Genomic DNA, 19,383 nt, shown 5'->3' on the forward strand with positions numbered 1-19,383 from the left:
TTATACATGAATACCAAAACGTTATACGAAAAATTATTGAAGAAACCGCTATGATAAATGCAGGTGCAAATCCAAATACAATGTGGGAAATAATGAAAGGAAATATTAGAAACGAAACTATTAAGTTTGCAAGTAAAACCAAACAAGATGATGAAAAAAGGGAAAAAGAAATAAATTTAAAATTAATTAACTTAGAACAGACATTCAGTTCTTGTTCCCTAAACAATGATATTGATAAAATAAAGTCAGAAATAGAAAAAAATAAAGAAGAGTTAAACGAAATCTACGATAAGAAGAAAAATGGAATAATATTAAGATCAAAAGCGTTAAATGTTGAATATAATGAGAAAAATAGTAAGTTGTTTGCAAATTTAGAAAAAAGAAACTCTGAAAAAAAAGGTTATGATTCAAATAGAAGTTAGTGGCCGAATAATTTCAAAACAAAATGAAATAATAGAAGAGCAGAAGCGCTTCTATAAAAATCTTTATAAAGAGGTTGAACAAAAAACAACTAAATTTAATTTTATGGATCCAACTAAACCAAAAGTAAGTGATATAGAACGGACATCTCTAGATAGCGAACTTACTGAACTCTAATTTACAACAGCTCTAAAAAGTATGAATAATAATAAAAGTCCTGGATCAGATGGATTAACAACAGAATTTTATAAAATCTGTTGGAATGATATAAAATATTACTACATTAACTCTATTAAACATTCGTTTGAAATTAAAAATTTGACTGAACTTCAGAAACAAAGTATCATCACTCTGTTACCAAAAACAAACAAAGATACTCTTTTCTTAGAAAACTGGCGTCCAATTAGTCTTTAAAATATTGATTAGAAAATAATAGCAAAAGTTATAGCAAATAGAATGAAAAAAGTTTTACCTCTAATCATAAGTCAAAATCAATCCGGGTTCATTAAAGATAGATACATTGGAGAAAATATACGGACGATATTTGAAGTATTAGAACAAATGGAAAAAAAGACAAAGATGCACTTTTTTTACAGACTTTGAAAAAGCCTTTGATAGTATCAACCATAACTTTATTTTTCAAGTTTTGGAATTTTTTAATTTTGGCAATACAATAATCCAATGGATAAAACGTTTAGACTCACCGGACCTATGCTCGCCCAGGCGCATGCTCGCCCAGATTTTTATTTTTATGATATAAACTTATAAAAATAAATATTATCTGAATCATGTGTTGTTGTTTCTTGATGCTGCAAGTGTTCTTGTTTCTCACCTTGTTTTCGAAGAGTTTAACGGAAGTTGTTAGCATAATAAAGCAGACGAAAACGAAAACGGAAGTACAAATGAAAGTCCGTGATGCTAATAAAAACAACGAGTCATGTGTGACTATTTAATAAAATCTCAATAAAAATAAACTTAAAATAACAATTAAACATTGTTCTTACTTTTTGTAAAGTTTATGTCGTTCAGATATACTTAAAACAGTCATAAACTGGTATTGACACCAGCTGTCATATTGTTTTTCTACATGCAATTTCCAGGGCAGCCATAATAGACGGCTTTTTCCATTAAATCTGTCGCTTTTGGTGCATTTATGGTGTATTTTTTGGTTAGACATTGATTTATCAATAACTTAGTAGATAATAACAGCTTTAAATATAAAATTAATTACTTTTTTCGTTTTTTTATCAGAAGTTACTAAAAATAACCTAGGTCTTACGCCACTAATATTCCCATATCCTTTTCAGAGTGATCAGTATGCTCAAGTAACAAAAAATTCATGATCCTGAGACATTTGAAAAGGCAAGAAAGCTTTTAAAAGAGCAATATGACAAGTAGTGCCACTATGAGTGCTTGCCATCTAATGTGCAAACAGATGTAGATCTGAGTTAAGTAACCAGCACAAGGTGGTTTTGTAGATATTGTAAAGAGGTGTAATTGTTGAAACTGTAGACCACACACTGTTGTTTTTTCTAGTTTATGTTTCTAGTTAACTTTTTGGTTTGAAAAAAAACTTATTTACATGGTACTAAGTCACATAAACTTTTTAGTCACACCCTACCAACAGCAGTTGACTATCTTTTTAAAAAAATGAAAAGTCTACATAGTCAGTATATCTTAATAAGTTTTTCGGTGTAAAAATATAATTATATGCAAAAATATAAATACCCGCTATATATTAACAAATTAGTCTAAAAATATGATGAATGATTCCAGGTTATATCCGTTTTATATTCGTAATATACCGGAGGGCGAGCATGGGTCTCCTCCCTTCAACATTTCAGAATATTAATTTGGTGGTGTTTGACCTGGCAGACAGTACCCGGATGTAAGTGTTTATGTTTTAAATGGGTCACATTACGTTCCAAATATGACCAGCTATAAAAAAAATTCGAAAAAGTTTTTTTCAGGTCAAAGTGTATTAAATAGTTATCAAATAATTGCCTTTATTGGGCGAGCATAGGTCCAGTGAGTCTATACAATGACCCACAAAGCTGTGTTATCAATAACGGACACATGTCAGATTTCTTTAAAATACATAGAGGTGTACGTCAAGGATGTCCACTTTCTCCATAGATATTTATTGTATGCATCGAACTCCTTTCAAACTGTAAACATGAAAAAATAAAAGGGATAAACATAAATGGAATCGAGATTAAAAATGTGTTATTTGCGGATGATGCAACCTTTGTAACTGATTGGTCAAAAGAATCTTTCGAAACATTAATTGCAATACTCGATGATTTCAATAAAATATCAGGCCTAACATTAAATGAAAAGAAATGTAACGTATTAAAAGTAGGCTCATTAAGAAACTCCGAAACTAAATATTGCCGAAATTTCCAATGGACTTCTGACAATGCAAAATCTTTAGGTATGACATTTTGTGCAAACTCTACTTTAACTCTCCAAAAGAATTTAGAACCTAAAATTCATGCTTTTAAAAATTGTTTAAAACAATGGCAACACCGAAAACTTACACTTCTTGGAAAAGTTACTTTCATCAAATCTTTTGCTTTACCAAAACTGATCTATGCTTTATCTGTATTACCTTTACCTAGCTTGAAAATTATAAAAACTTTAGAAAAATGTATGTTTGATTTCATTTGGGATAATAAACCAGAAAAGATAAAAAGGGATACATTGAAGAAAAAGTATGAAAATGGGGGAATAAAAATGATTGATTTGAGAAAATATATATTATCAATAAAAGCGACCTGGGTGAAAAAAATAAATAAATGATGACTCGACATCTTTAATAAAATCTATATACTTATCTCAATTAGACAGATACGGAGGCATGTTACTTTTGAATGTGAAATAAATGACAAATTTATACAAAGCAAATTTAAAAGTTATCCATTTTTAAGAGATATAATTTCATCCTGGAACCAAATAAAAGTCATACCAAAATGTAACAACCCAAATAAACAAATAATTTGGAATAATATGAAAATAACATCAAATGAAAAATCTTTCTTCTATAAGTCTTGGTATGAAAAGGGTATTGTGTATTTGGAACATCTGTTTGACTTTAGAATTAATCAATTTTACACTTTTGAAAATTTTAAAACAATTTATCAAATCCCTGATGCAGATTACCTCAAATATCAGACTTTAATAAGAAATATACATCCTGACGTCATTACAGGTATCAATCTAGACAACGTCAATATCAATACCCCAAATAGATATATTTTAGCGTCATTTATTAAAACAAATGAAACCAATAAATTTCTATATGAACATCAGTTAAAACGAGATAACATTATCAAAAATACTGCAGAAAATAAGTGGGAAAATATATTTGAAAACGAAAATATATGTTAGGAAAAAACATACAAAAACATTCTATCAACAACGATTGACACTAAGTTTAGAAATTTTCAATATAAATATCTACACAGAATAATTGCAACAAACAAAAGACTTCTAAAACAAAACATTTCTTCCTCGAGTCTTTGTGATTTTTGTGCAATGGATATTGAATCTATTGAACACCTCTTTTGGCAATGTTCTTACACGCAACTCTTTTGGAGGGATTTAATAGAATATTTCAAAAAAAGGAATATTATTATAGAAATTAATTTGAAAACAATATCTCACTTAATTACAAGCACAGATACACAAAAAGATGCAAAAAACTTTATTCTTTTGGAGGCAAAATACTACATATATAGTTGCAAAATTGGAAAACGCACACCACAATTTAACTTATTTTTACATTATTTTCGGAGCAGACTATGTATTGAAAAATGTATTGCATTTAATCGAGATAAACTGGAAACTCATTTTCAAAAAATGGAATAGAATTTTCCCAGATACGAATATAATAACATATGAAAATACCTTACTTACATGAATAAAAAACAATTATGTTTAGAAGCAGTCAAAAACTGTAGATGTATCTTCTGTTTTTTTTCTTCTTGTTCTTTTGTATTTAATTTTTCACCCCCTTTACTTTCCCTTTTTTTTGGTTTAAATATTAGGTTACACTAATACGAGTATCGTATTGCCGATGGTACCCGAAATGTATGTGTGCTGTTTTGTGTGTGCTGTTTTGTGTGTGCGTTATGTTCGAAATATGTATAGTTACAAATCCTGTTGGTATCTATGAATTGGAAATGTGGGTGTATGGGTGCGGATGTGTGTGCGTGCGTGTGTTTGGGTGTGAAAAAAACAACTCTTTGTGACCATGCTTTTGTATTATCTGGACAGAAGTTTATTATATGTTATGTACACTGTATTACTGTATGATCACTGAGAAAAAAATAAATAATAATAAAAAAAGTCTCGGCACATGCGAACAATGCAAGATAATCTGTATGTTGAAGAGGGAACTATTTTACGAAAGTTTAAGACACTGATTTCCAAAAGATGGCTCTATGTAGTCGGAGTCCTCATGCTCGCGGAGACTCACAGAGAAAGCATCTTTTCAAACTAAGTTGTGTTTTTGTCCCATGATAATGGTCATTTCACGAACAATTGTTATGTCTTTTTAACATTAATGACAATAGAATGCAGTCATTTTAATACCAGCAGGCGATTCCATTTAATAGCGGAACAACATATATACACATCTATACATTATTCTGAATGCTATGCAATATTATAAAGTACCATGTAGCTGTCCATTATAAGTTATTTCCGATGGATTTGCAAATTGTTATAAGCTCCTGGTCCATTTTGAATAAAAGAATAAATATTTATCACTTAAAGATCTGGAATCTGGGAATATTTTAAGTCCCAGACGGAGTACAAACATATTAGTTACTGTTTCATGTGTATTACCATAATTATATAGGCATTTTTGCATTATTATTTTGATCACTAATGGTCTGTCAATTGGTGATCAGTTTTCAACGGGTTCATTTTTTCATGCGTGGGTAGGTCATTAGATATTGAGAAGGGGTCAACTTTCAAGGTTTAGAATTGATCAAAATTTAATGAAAAGTGACCAATGGGAACATTTTTCAAAATTCAGTGTTACCCCGGCCAGTCAGAAAGATTAACGTCGTTGTTAAAGTTGAATATGCTTTATTTGTTGATTAAATAAATGCAAAACATTTACGTTATTATGTTTGCATCATCATATAGGTAATTAAAATTCATATGAAAAAAGCTTTGAAATGATAACAATCATACACTGTGTAATATTTGACTAAGATCCATTAACGCGCACTGATTTTATAAGCCGCTTCTACCAAATTTCAGAGACCAAAGGCGTGTAAATCATCAAATGTTGACCTCATTCCTTCAAAAATACATAATACCAATTAAATAGCAAAGCGCCTTGCTATGTTTACCCTCTCATATATGTTTCTTTCCGTTAATAATTTTCAATAAAGTTTTGTTTTTCTTATGAAAAATAAAAGATATTAATCGCATATAAGCCTATTTACATTTTTTCGTTGTGATAAAAAGTGAGTGACCAATTAGAAATTCGTCGAAGTGTGCATGTGCGCATAGGAAATACAGAATACATATTCAAATAATTGCAGAAATCATAAAAGGTACTCACTTATATTTTGTCCAACAAACAAATAAAAAACAAGTTTTGTACTTTACAGGTACCACATTTTTCGTATATATTTCCCTGCTTACGTCTTTGCTGAAATTCAGATAAAACATTATTATTCACTTGAATTAAAAGTGGAAAATCAAAGATTTGCGTTCAGCATTTGTGTAACCACGTTTATAAACACTGTTGAATTGAAAAAGAAGAAACAGAACAGAACAGAAACTATTTCAAACTTGTACAAAATACATTCTCATGTAAAAGAAGAAAATATCCAGCAAAGTGCAGAATGATGTCAGTTATAAACATACCAGGCGGGTACATTGTTTACAGTTTGTAAGCAGGTACATGTTTATGCATCTGCCTCGTCACATTAATTGTATTTGGAACACGAAAGTCCTCTGCGCTTAATAAAAAGGAGAGCGCGATATTTCTGGAACTCTTTAGCACAGAGATACTTCTACTTAAGAACTCATATAATGATATTATGGAAATGAAATTTTGGCATGATTATAGGAGAACGCGAACATTCAATTGCAATTTCCTGAGTGTGTGTGCGTGCTTGTGCGCTCGTGTGTGTGTATGCTTTTCAGGTTTTCCGTTGTTGATGGTGGTGGTGATGGTGGTGGTTGTGATGTTTTGTTTTTTGTTGTTTTAGACGTAGTAGTAGTGGTGGTTGGGGTAGGGGTGGTGGGGTAGAAGTAGTGGTAGTTGTTGTAGTAGTACAAGTAGCAATAGTAGTAGTAGTAGTGGTGGTGTTGGTGGTAGTAGTAGTTGTTGTTCTTGTTCTTGTTGTGGTAGTGGTGGTTGTGTTGTTGGCGGTGATTGTGATGATAGTGGCATCGGTAGTGGTAAAAGTAGTGGTAGTGGTAGTAGTAATAGCTGTTGTTGTTTTTGTAGTAGTAGTAGCAGCAGTAGTAGTTGTTGTTGTAGTAGCAGTAGCAGTAGTAGTAGTACGTATACAAGCTAGGGAGTATGTTTTGAGCGTTAATTAAGGAACAAGGAAGTACATGTAGTCTTTGTGCGATGTCAAAGGAATACGATATTCATTGTGTGGATACGGTAGTATTCATAGTGAGATGTGATAGGAATATGGTTTTTATTGGGCGATGTCGTAGGAATACGGTATTATTAATTCGGTGATGTTATAGGCACAAAGTGCAAGTCTTTAGGTCTTGTCATAAAACACGGAAGTAGTTATTGGGCGTTGTTACAAATACGAATACGTGCAAATATTTTGGCGTTATTAAAGTAGTCATTGGACCTTATATAATATAGAAAAGTGAGAGAAGTCTTTCGGCATTATATGAACAGAAGTTGTGAAGAAGTCTTTGGGCGTTTTTTATCATTAGATTAGTGTACAAACATGTGAGTAGTCTACACGCGCAATTATATGAGTAACTTGAGTAGTATTTAGGCATGCTGTAAGGACACTTAGCAAGTCTTCAAAGTGTCTATGCTTTGGCAACATAAGAGTAACCGTTTCGTTAGAAATACATATTTGGGCGAAGTGATAGTGCATCCCAGTCAAATAAACATATAGATGATTAACGACCAACATGGAGAACGGTGGCCTAGAGTTCGAAGTTAAGGTGTGTGCCTCTTCACAAAGGGATCGTGGGTTCGAGCCTTACTAATATTACGATGTTTCTTCGTGTGACACGAGTAATGGCTAGTACCAGGAAGTGGACTCGAGAGTGTACATATTAAGTAACAAACTTTTTTCTTCACAACTGAGATTAAATAAAAAATTGTTTAAAACTAAAATACGATATTCAATATTAATTAGATATTTTCTTAACACTCACTAATATGTTCTTGTATAATTTGTCTGGCCATTTTCGCAATAAAATCCATAAGACTGGCCAACTATAAGGAGAATCACCATGGTAATGCAAATCAGTATCTTCAACATCTCTAATTTCCGTAATTGGGGCATTTCTAGACTTTCCAGGCGTCTATATAGATGGTTTCCGGACTTTTCAAACGTCCTTGTTCTCCGGACTTACCGGTAGTCTTTGTTCTCTGGATTTTTCAAAGCTTCTTTGTTTTCTGAAATTATTTATGACAATGGATTTATATCTATATACAGAGAGACAACAATGAAGTGTATCCAGTAACTATATTCAGATATGAAAAGAAATGCATAATTGGTATTAGGTAAGAGAGAAATACTGTAATGATTTTGATGAGTTGTTTCACATGAATGGTTATTATTATCATACAGAGTCAACATAAAGAAATGTCATATATACCAGTATTTCCATTGGTCAATGTTGACCTATATCAGCCACACACCTTTACAGCGAAGTTAACGTTATTAGCAATGATTTTTACTCATTTCTGCAAAACAAGTCCCGACAGTCCGTTACAACTGTGTATCTTGTGTCTGTAACGATTGGTCTTGTTTACAGAATATTATAATTTTGTGTTACAAAGGTAAAGATGATTATAATATTTTATTTGAGCTATAAAATTTAGTAATTAACAACCAAAGAATTAAAAAATCTGAAAATGGAACACGACACAATCAAAATATGCCTTTAACATATTGTCTAATAAGAGCAAAAAATAATGTTGTTGTTTTTTTGTTGTTTTTTTTGTTGTTTTTTTGTTGTTTTTTGTTGTTATTTTTTGTTTTTTTTTTTGGTTCAACGTGAAAGAACAAATATACACATTACACATAAAACTATTGTATCAATTATTTCAAAGTTGCCTTATACAATACAAATTTGCACTAAAACGACATAAAACAAAGTAAAATTGAAATACTCCAGGCTGTGAACATTACTCTATTACTCAGTAATATCAGTGATTAATACATATAATTTTTCAAAGGCAATGTCATGCCCCTTAATGCAAAAAAGTAATAATTTCAAGGCACAGAAAATGGCAGAACTCTATTATCTCTAATGGATAGATAAAATCAAATTTAACCTGTGCTTGATATATACCTTATTGACAAAATTAATATTATACAAATTCTCAAAAGTAATCCTGCGGAATCTAAGGCAAACATTAATTTCACAGAAAATGTGTATATAAAGGTGCATAACTATATCAATAATAAATTGATTGTATAATGGAAATCAAACTTGACCTTTGTCTTGATATAACTTATTCCATGCCAAATAAAAACATCCTGTGGAAACTAATAATTTTACAAAAACAAAAAATTCACAGAAAATGTTCTTTAAACGGGGCATTACTCAATACTAAACTGATGTAGAAATACAGTGTTATTTACGCGCAATTCAGTTCTTCACAATATATCCGGCATCGTATACAAAATAATTAAGCAAACAAGAATTCAAGAAATTTATTTAGATAATTACAAATGATAACGTTTAAGTATATTGTTGGCGCAGCATTCTTGATGCGAATCATAAATTGCCTATGCGTTAACAATAACAAATAAGTTTATATCAGATGTTAAGAATAAGATGTTATGCATTTACGTAGATACAAAAACAAGTGTTAAATGTGCAGTCTCCGATATGACAGTAATGTATACATGTTGAGATGTTGAGGAAGCACCACATTTGCACAATGATAAGTAACAGAAAAATGTAAGAAGAAAATATATACTACAAAGTGCGAAATTAAGTGTTTTTTCTGTTTTATTATAATTATTATTATTATAATTATTATTATTATTCAGATCAGGAATGTTATGCTTCGTAACAAACAACTTTGTATTTATACCATTATAGTAAGCAGTTCTCACAATGTTCATAGGGCCCAACTTGAACTGTAACTTTACACACATGAGAGGTATTGTCAAATTTATATAAACATGGAACAGAATACAATAATTATAATAATATCTTGTTGAATTTAAACTACAGATACAACCATAATGTTATTGGTACACTTACGTTTTATACAGATTTTTTTCTGGCGAGTAGTGTCTGTGCATGTGATACATGCATTAAAGTTAGGCAAATAATAATATTTGCTTATTTGGTACATATTTGTGCTTGGCTCACCTATTATTATATCCCTCGGCTAGTGTGTTGGGATGTTGTACCCAAGTTACAGTTTCAAAGTCACGTTCAAGGTGATCTTCTGACACAATAAATGCATAAACGTATGTGAAATCGCTCCCATGATTTTTAACAGTAATAAGTGTTACTAGTAGGACTTCAAAAGGTTTATTATATCACTTATACATTTTACAATTAGCACTAAAATCAAAGCTAATGTGCCTCATGAGATCCTATCCTAGTAAAATCCGCTCGTTCAAGTATCATAATTTCTACTATATTTACCTCCAAGATATACAGATGTATTTATATGATGATGCAACTTAATGCTTCCATATTTTCACAAGTGCTATTGGTAGTCATTTGTTGGATTGCAAAGTTATCTTAAGGATCACAGGTGGCAGTATCGGTGTTTTGGACACCCCACCCCTATCTGCCCCTGGACCCCTACTACAACCCTACTGCAAGATTTAGAGTGTTATTTTTTTCAGGGTTGTAGAAGGGGTCCAGGGGCAGATAGGGGTGGGGTGTCCAAACACCGATACTGCCACTTGTGTTAAGGATAGCATTCAAATGGCCGACATTTAGTTGAAAATATGTTTGTAATTTTGGTAAAAAAAATAAAAATATAGCATTGAAGGTTTTACGGAATGTTTTTAAAAAATTCGCTTATACTTCTCCGAAGATGTCGAGTACACCAATGGCCTTAACCTTTGACACTGTCCATGACATTGACCTTCAGTAGTAGCTTTTGGTCATTATTTTTATGTCGATCTCTTTTCAAATGCCTAAAAATCTTTCATTTAAGACTGCGCCAAGATTTAATTTAGCAGAATGTTTTTTAGTAATAATGTTTTAAAGTTATGACTGACATGCATTAACATAACTTTTATACTTCCGGTATGCTTAGTGACCTTGAGACGCATATATGGAAATGAAGATTCTGACTTTTTCTGAAGACATAAAGTGATCGAAACCTCCGATTAGTTACAACATACAACATCAATCCATTTACGTTTGATTTTATTTAGATTATTGTCTAAACGTGTCATTTAAAGAACGATTTTAGAAAAAAGAAGAACAATGAAAAGTACAAATCTTTTAAGATGTATTCTCTCTTTTCTTGTAAAAATACCCGCTTCTCCCCTCCGTTCCAACGAATACTGCAAACGGAATGATGACTATAAGGAAAATTAGAATGTTGTAATGCTTTGTTCTGTTGGCCAATATGACATTGACCCCGGTGACTAATAAGATGACCCTAGTGACTGATGGGTGAAGATTTACACAAGATGCGTGTTTTTTCCTGATGGAAAAGTTTGAACGCAAGGGTCAGTCTTGGTAAATAGTACACAACATGTACTACCTAAACACAAACCATTGCCGTTGGTGACAAGAACAATGTTTAAAGTATTTCTTTAGACCTATTTCTGTGAAAGTCCATATAGATCCAATGGTCTCTTAAGATCTGAATGTAAATTCTGATTCTGGTTATATGATTTCATAAAATTAAGTAGAGGTTTGGTATTGAATACCACAATCTAAATATCTCATACAATAGCATTGTGCCTGGTAAAGCAAGTATCAGAGTGAATAATGTTTTGTTCATCGTTGATTGAAATTAGTTTATATATTGGCAACACGCTTGTAGTTTAGAAAATAATGAAAATACCCATGGCACAATTTCTCTCGCATCTTCATTCTCTCGCAAACCGTATAAGCCGTGTGTTCGTATAGGATGTCGACCGAGTACGAGGTCTTTCTGTTTAGGAAGACCTGGTCACGAATTTCATGTGACACCGAGAGCGCGTAGCGCTCGAGGTGTTTCATGAAATTCGTGACCAGGTCTTGCCTAAACAGAAAGATCGATGTACGAGGCCGATATCCAACTTACACACCGTTAAAACTATATTGGCTTGAGCAATGCCTGATCCGAATCATTTGATGAAATGCACAAATATTAGTTTTAACACAACGCATATACAGGTAAGCTTTTATCAACGTTCTGCTTAAATACAATATATTTTTTTTTGCATTTAAATTAATTTTGCTTTCCCCTTTAAAATCAAAAAAGCTAAATGTGCAATTTGTCAATAATAAAGTGAACAAACTGTAATAGAAGGTGTGTTAAAGAATGGATGTTGATAATATTTCGTATCAGACAATGCAGATTCTAGGACATTTGCCCCGGACAGTTGCCCTCCGGATGTTGCCCCCTCTTTTCCGTTGTGATTTGTCACTTGTCATCTCGTGTATAGATTTTTTAGTATTATTTGTTTATGGATGCTATTTTGACTTTCACAAATTTGCGCGAGTTTTTGTGTATTTAAGCACCATGAAATTTCCACAATAGGCGATAAATTATGGTAGCAAACAATTCAACAATAAAATATTTTTTTAAACAGGGAGTGGGGGGGGGCATATGTCCGCCCCTTCCAATGATAAGAGGGGGCAAATGACCGCCACTGCAAAAAGGGGGCAAACTTTCGAGGGGGCAACTGTCCGAAGGGCAATGTGTGGATACCCAGCAGACCACGAAATAGATAAATACAGAATCCCTAAAGAAGGCCCACCACGGCAAAATTGAAAATGTTGCAGGCTCGGTTTGATTGAGTCTGTTCATGGACGGTACTGGAAAGTGCAAAAGAAAAGACTTACATATGTATATTGTTGGCAAGTGTAAGATACATGAACCGAAACTATATTTTATGTAGCAGATTATTATGTTCTGGAATAAAATATGATCGTTCATCATAAAATGTTTTAAACTAAATCAATTATAACTTTATTAACATTTTAAAATCGTAATGAGTATGCTGTGATTTCTGCTATATAGTTTCATAGATATGAACTTGAAACGTCCATTTTGTTATATTATGAACTTAATGACAGAATAACTATTACTTTTAAAATTACGCGATTAAATAAATGTTAAATGTGTCCTAACTTTGATATGCTACCCATTATTTTTATTCAAAGATTGAATATAGGGATGCTGGAATAATTTCTTTGTTAAAAGGGTTTTAATATTTGATTGCATTTCATGTTTTCTTTGTCTGCGCATAGGCAGGTCTATTTTTTCACGTGTATTTCATGACCGGGTCTGTCTGACTATAACAGACCTGTGCACGTGCAAAAGATAGACCTCATAACGGACTTTCTTTTGTTTAAACAGGTCTATCCGAAAAATGTAGACCTGTCACAAACAATAGAGGAGGTGTGTAATGTGTGAGATGGGCTTTTGGGAATACATAGCCCTCGCACAAAAGTTATACCATTAGATGCGGAATTCATTTTGGAATAAAATGCTATATATTTCGTATTATTTGGAGTGTATTTTCACGGCACTACTCCAAACCGTGTGATTATAACGAACCGTGGTAATAAAGAAAATTGGGCAAATAGTAGTATTCTAAAAAAATACCATAAAACGCAGAACTATTTTCGAAGAAAATATTTATCATTCGGATAAAACTGATTTATTTTAAAGTCGTGCGTGTGATTATAACGGCACTTCCTATAACCGTGTCTTTATTTCATACTTAATAGTGTTTTACTGTAATATATCAGATGATTATACTCTGATAAACCACTAGTGAAATTTATGAAATATAATTTTCACTTTTAACAGCCGGACTACATCTGAAGGCGGATGAAAAGAAAATCATAACTAATTGGAATAACATGCAAATGTAAATGCTGTAATACGTAAATTTTGCTTCTTTAGGAAAAGAAAGTCGATGTCATCATACATCATGTTAATAATGTAACAAAATTAGAGAAATATAACTGAACTATATTTCAAAATTGATATGTGACGTCATGATGTGATGACGTCACAAAGTTGAAAACGCGACGTTACGCGGCAAAATCAATAAAAAAAATACTTGAAATCACTTGAAAAGCATGAAATTAAAAAAAAATATTTGTTTTACATATAAGATTAAAATATATTTCATTCATGAACACTAGCTATTCTATTTTCACTCGTGGCTTCGCCACTCGTGAAAATATTGCATCTGATGTTCACTCAGTGAAATATATTTCAATCTTACATGCAAAACAAACAAATAACCTCTACTTATTACGCCGCGAAATTACGAAAATAATCACACGCTGGTCACAGAACAGAACCACTATATAAATTGTTAAAACTCACGTGCATATCCATATCGGTACCATCAAAAAACAAACCATCGATGGATAACAATCAAGTAAAATTTCATTGTAATATGTTTTTTTATAGCAGAGAATGGCATGTGCATGTGCAAAGAGGGTACCGTTTCAGTAGATTTCACAAAGAGGGTACCGATATGCACCGTGAAACTATTGAACACAGGTAAAATTCGAATCGTAAAATTTGTTTTCAGTTTCCTTGAATAATCAGTAATCCCGTGACATTTAATATCTATTTATATTCTTCGGTAATTATCGGTAATGTTCAGTTTATAAAAAGAGTGGGGCATTGTTTAATTTTTTAAGCATTTTTTATATTTAATGCTACACATTTATCAAAAACTATTCAATCACCCTAATAACAGTCAGTGTTTGACAAAAAAGATTGACAGTGAAAAGGAATAAGCATATGACTTTAAAGGAATTCTGCCTTTGAGAAACAGAATGTTGAATGTTGAGCGTTAATTATCGTGATTGCACATTATCCTTTATCCGTATCATATGCATGTGCAAGTAGTAGTAATAGATTAGATAAATATTCTGTTCTGTTCATATTATATGGAAGGCATAATGTCATCCATACACAGTTTAAGTGTGATATTTAACTGTAATAAGCAAAACAAATCGTTAAATAAATAGAAATGAATATGTTGGCTATGTTGTTAAATTTGCATGGTAAATAAATGTAATATCCTTCTAAATTCAATTACTTCTCGTTTATCTGAGAAAACATTACATTAATCGGTCGTACCATTATGATATAATGGGTTGTGCAAGTTTTTTTCAATTATTATGCCCCCTTTCGAAGAAGAGGGGGGTATATTGTTTTGCTAATGTCGGTCTGTCTGTTTGTCTGTCTGTCGGTCGGTCGGTCTGTCCGTTGGTAGACTACATGGTTTCCGCTGATTATCTTGAAATTTATTTATCACAGAGTCTTCATATTTCACATAGTGTTTGGTCATAACTAGTAGATGACCCCTATATTTTGGAGTCACTAGGTCAGAGGTCAAGGTCACAGTGGCCTTAAATATAAAAATGATTTCCGCTTATTATCTTAAAAAGGATTCATCACGAAGTTGTCATATTTCACATGGTGATTGGTCATATCTAGTAGATGACCAATATTGACTTTAGGGTCACCAGGTCAAAGGTCAAGGCCACAGGAGCCTTAAATGTCAGAATGTTTTCGGCTGATTATTTTGAAAGTTTTTATCGCAAAGTCTTCATATTTCACATTTTGATTGGTCATAACTAGTAGATGACCCCTATTGATTTTAGTTCACTAGATCAAAGGTCCATGTCACAGGGGCCTTAAATCTCAAAATGGTTTCAGCTGATTATCTTAAAAAGTATCTTTCACAAAAAGTCTACATATTTCACATATTGATTGGTCATAACCAGCAGTTGACCCCTATTGATATTAGGGTCATTAGGCCAAAGGTAAAAGGTCACAGGGGCCTTAATTGTCAGAATGGTTTTTGCTCATTATTTTGGTCACACTTCATTGCAAAGTCTTTATATTTCACATATTGATTGGTCATAACTAGTAGATAACCTCTATTGATTTTGGGGTCACAAGGTCACTGGAATGGTAATATGGTTTCCGCTTATTATTTTTAAAACTATTTATCACTTTCACATATTGAGTGGTCATAACTAGTAGATGACCTCTACTGATTTTAGGGTTACAAGGTCAAAGGTCAAGTTCACAGGGGCTTTAAATGTTAGAATGGTTTCCGCTGATTATCTTTAAAGGTATTTATCACAAAGTCTTCATATTTCAGATATTGATTGGTCATAACTAGTAGATGACCCCTATTGACTTTGGGGTCACTAGGTCAAAGGTCTAGGTCACATGGGGCCTTGAAGTTTTGTATGATTTCTGCTTATTATCTTGCTTACTTTTTATCACAAAGTCTTTAAATTTCACATAGTGATTGATCATTACCAACAGATGATCTATTTTGCTTTTGGCGTCACTAGATCAAAGGTCAAGGTCACAGGGGTCTTAAATGTCAGAATGGTCTCCTTTTATTATCTTGAAATCTATTTATCACAAAGTCTTCACATTTCACATATTGATTGGTCATAACTAGTAAGTGATCCCTATTGGTTTCGGACTCACTAGGTAAAGGTTAAGGTCACAGGGTTCTTGAATGTTAGTATGGTTTCCGCTCATTATTTTGAAATCTATTTATCACAAATTCTTCATATTTATAATATTGATTGGTCATAACAATTAGATGACACCTAATGGTTTTGGATTACTAGTTCAAAGGTCAATGTTACAGGGGCCTTAAATGTCTCATTATCTTGAAAACTATTAATCACGAAATCTTCATTCTTTTCTTTTTTCCATAATTAAACGCTTCCATGTACCCATTTATGGCAAGTTTCTATAACAATTTTACAAATTATGTGAGTCAAGGGCTAGAAAGGAGGGGCATATATGCCGTTACAGATAATGAAATGAATGGCGAACACTCTAAACGGTATGTTTTGCGTTTTTAAGAGAATTGACACTTTCATGCACCAATACGTATTATGCATACTACCAACGGTATAAAGTCCCCCGGATATGACACTGATAATTTCGATCTAGTTAAAAATATATTTTATATCATTAAATAATATTTCTCCACATAAACAAGTATAATTTATCTACAAAAAAATATTAATATACGCTTGTTTTGTTTTTATATAATTATATATTTTTTTCTCAATTCCATGCAATTATTTAAATGCTCCTGTTTGTTGGATAACAAAAGTTTTGGTAAAAACAGACAATTATTTGACACAATTCATTTTTGGAAAACAATATTATTAATTCAAGTATGTTTGGTGAAATATAAAACCATGCGTGCGATTATCACGATTTACTGCCGCGGGCGGTTTATATATTTTTTCCGAGATCTTGTACTCATCAAAACATTTTAAAAGTTTGCAAAAACCTTCAGCTGAAGTCACACGTAGGCACAAAAATTAATTTTGGAGAACATAGTGTCATACTAAACATAATTTAATTATGTTTGATAAAATATAATTTCGTACGCATTGCCGTTGTTACTTCGGCGCGATAAAATCAAACACGTGCACTGTTCTAATTTCCAATACAAATCAGACTTTTCGGTAATATTCCACTCAACTCAAATAATTTTATTGGCATAAAACAAATAACAATTTATAGCCATACAAAATGTAACCAGTTCAGTGATAATAGAAAGACATGCAGGTTTTATATCATTTACAGAAGAGTACTGTTAAGACAAATACATAGTATTTTTTTCTAAACATTTTACGAAGTAAGATTTTATGTGATAACATAAACATTTACAATACTATGAGGCGACACTGTCTTAAGTTTAAGCTATTCAGTATAATGATGTGTATTGGTGTATATCTTTGTTTACTTAAAAAAAGCACTTCATATAAATATAGTTATGGTTAGGAGACACGTAGTTTTGTTGCAAAATATATAAATTTCGACAAACTTATAATAGCTGCATTTCATGTAAAACACATAAGATTTTTAAATTTCGTTAACGTAGGCCGGTGACAATAATAGTTCTTTAAATATTTACGCATTAAGTCTCTGTATTTGGGGCAAACTAACAGAAAATGATATTCATTCTGTAATATATTCATGTTGCATGATAAACAGACCTTTTGATCTCGCGGCATATTGTTATATCTTCCGATTTCTATATTAAGTCTATGAGAAGAGGTTCTGAAGCGGGCTAAAGCATTTTTAAACCTTTGGTCAGTTATAACTTCCAAATACCGTTCTCTTTCGAAAGCGTGTTTAAATAAACTATATGTTTCTTACCGTCTAGAATTAACCACATCTGAATAACGTTTTTGGAGAAAATTATCAATTATTCGTTGTTTAATCTCTGAAAAGGGTATTTGTGTGTGTATATCGGATTGTTGCAGCCACACATAGAGAACCACGTGTTCTTGCAAAATACTCTTTATTTGAAACGCCCAGTAACCCTCGTTAACATTACCTAGCTTGCAATCAGTTTTCAACATAATGTAAACCTTTTTCTGAAGTGACGACTCATCTTGATTTAATATTTTCACCCAGTATTTAATCATATTAATCTTACGAATTACGGACATAGGTATTCTAGCTAATTCTCCATAGAGTGCATAAAATTTTGTAGTTTTTTACACTAAACATACGGCGCAGGAATTTCGTGTGAACATGCTCAATATCGTTAGCAGGGTGCATACCCCATATTTCCGATCAGAAATTAAAGATGGGCCATACCAATGAATCAAATAGCTTACAATTCTGATATATTGGCAGTTCTACATTATTTAATATTGTGAAAAGATTGTGTAGCGCATAGCCAGCATGCTGCGCGATATTTTTCTGTGATCGATACCAATTTCCATTTTTTTAAAAAGTTAAGCCAAGATATTTAAAAGAATTAACTATTTCTATAACTTCATTATTTACATAAAAAATATAAGTAGTATGCCTCTCCTTTTCAAATATCATAGCCTTTGTTTTAGATGTGTTTTTTTTAACCCCCACGTTGCGCAATAATTTTCTATATCGTTTAAAATGGATTGAAGTGTTTCCGGTGACGTCGCAAAAATGGCCTGGTCATCAGCATACAATAGTACAAATAATTTAAGTTCATTTACAGTAAAAATTCCTTCAAGATTTGCATTTATATTTTCGACTACATCGTTTACGAAGAGCATAAACAAAAGAGGCGAACTCGGGTGACCTTGTTTCAGACCTATGTTCGAGTCGAAAAAGCCCGAAAGTTTGAAGTTATACCTAACACATGATCTCACTACGGTGTACATCGCGTCAATTGCTAAACCATTTTACAACTAACATTTTCAGCCAGAAGTTTGTGCATTAGATAGGACCTATCAATTTTTTCGAAAGCCTTCTCATAATCGATAAATATAGTGTACAATTTTTGACCCGCGTTAAGCGTCTTTGATATGACAGATTGAAGAATAAACATACAATCAGTTAAAGATTTCTGTTTTTGAAACCCAAAAATACAAGTGGCTCTGTCTGATTGCACTTTTAATAATACCCATTTTAAATGTTATAACTTACCTTCAAACGCTTTGATTTGTTAAGATAATGTTATTCTAATTAAGGATAAATGACACATCAATTATTGTCTATTTACATCCCTGACAAAACATAACAAACACGCATAGCTCTTATCAATATTTAAAATCACAACT

At 32.1% G+C, this 19,383-nt stretch overlaps 1 protein-coding gene across 3 annotated transcripts in view; it reads right to left on the reverse strand.

The window, feature by feature from the left end:
* LOC132748803 (multiple epidermal growth factor-like domains protein 11) overlaps positions 1-19,383 on the reverse strand; it is a 51,828-nt gene that overhangs the window by 18,412 nt on the left and 14,033 nt on the right. For 2 of the 3 annotated variants that reach the window (XM_060738443.1, XM_060738441.1), the window contains exons 2-3: positions 7,807-8,050; positions 6,002-6,091 (exon numbers count right to left, since the gene is read on the reverse strand). In XM_060738443.1, coding sequence (XP_060594426.1) covers positions 6,002-6,091; positions 7,807-7,937 — 221 coding nt within the window. In that variant the 5' untranslated portion in view covers positions 7,938-8,050. Of the gene's footprint in view, positions 1-6,001; positions 6,092-7,806; positions 8,051-8,253; positions 8,392-19,383 lie in introns of those variants that run through there. The other variant, XM_060738442.1, reaches the window with a different exon arrangement.

This window comes from Ruditapes philippinarum, unplaced genomic scaffold (assembly GCF_026571515.1).
Source record: "Ruditapes philippinarum isolate M1 unplaced genomic scaffold, ASM2657151v2 ctg98_1_1_1_1, whole genome shotgun sequence".
NCBI classification, from domain to species: domain Eukaryota; kingdom Metazoa; phylum Mollusca; class Bivalvia; order Venerida; family Veneridae; genus Ruditapes; species Ruditapes philippinarum.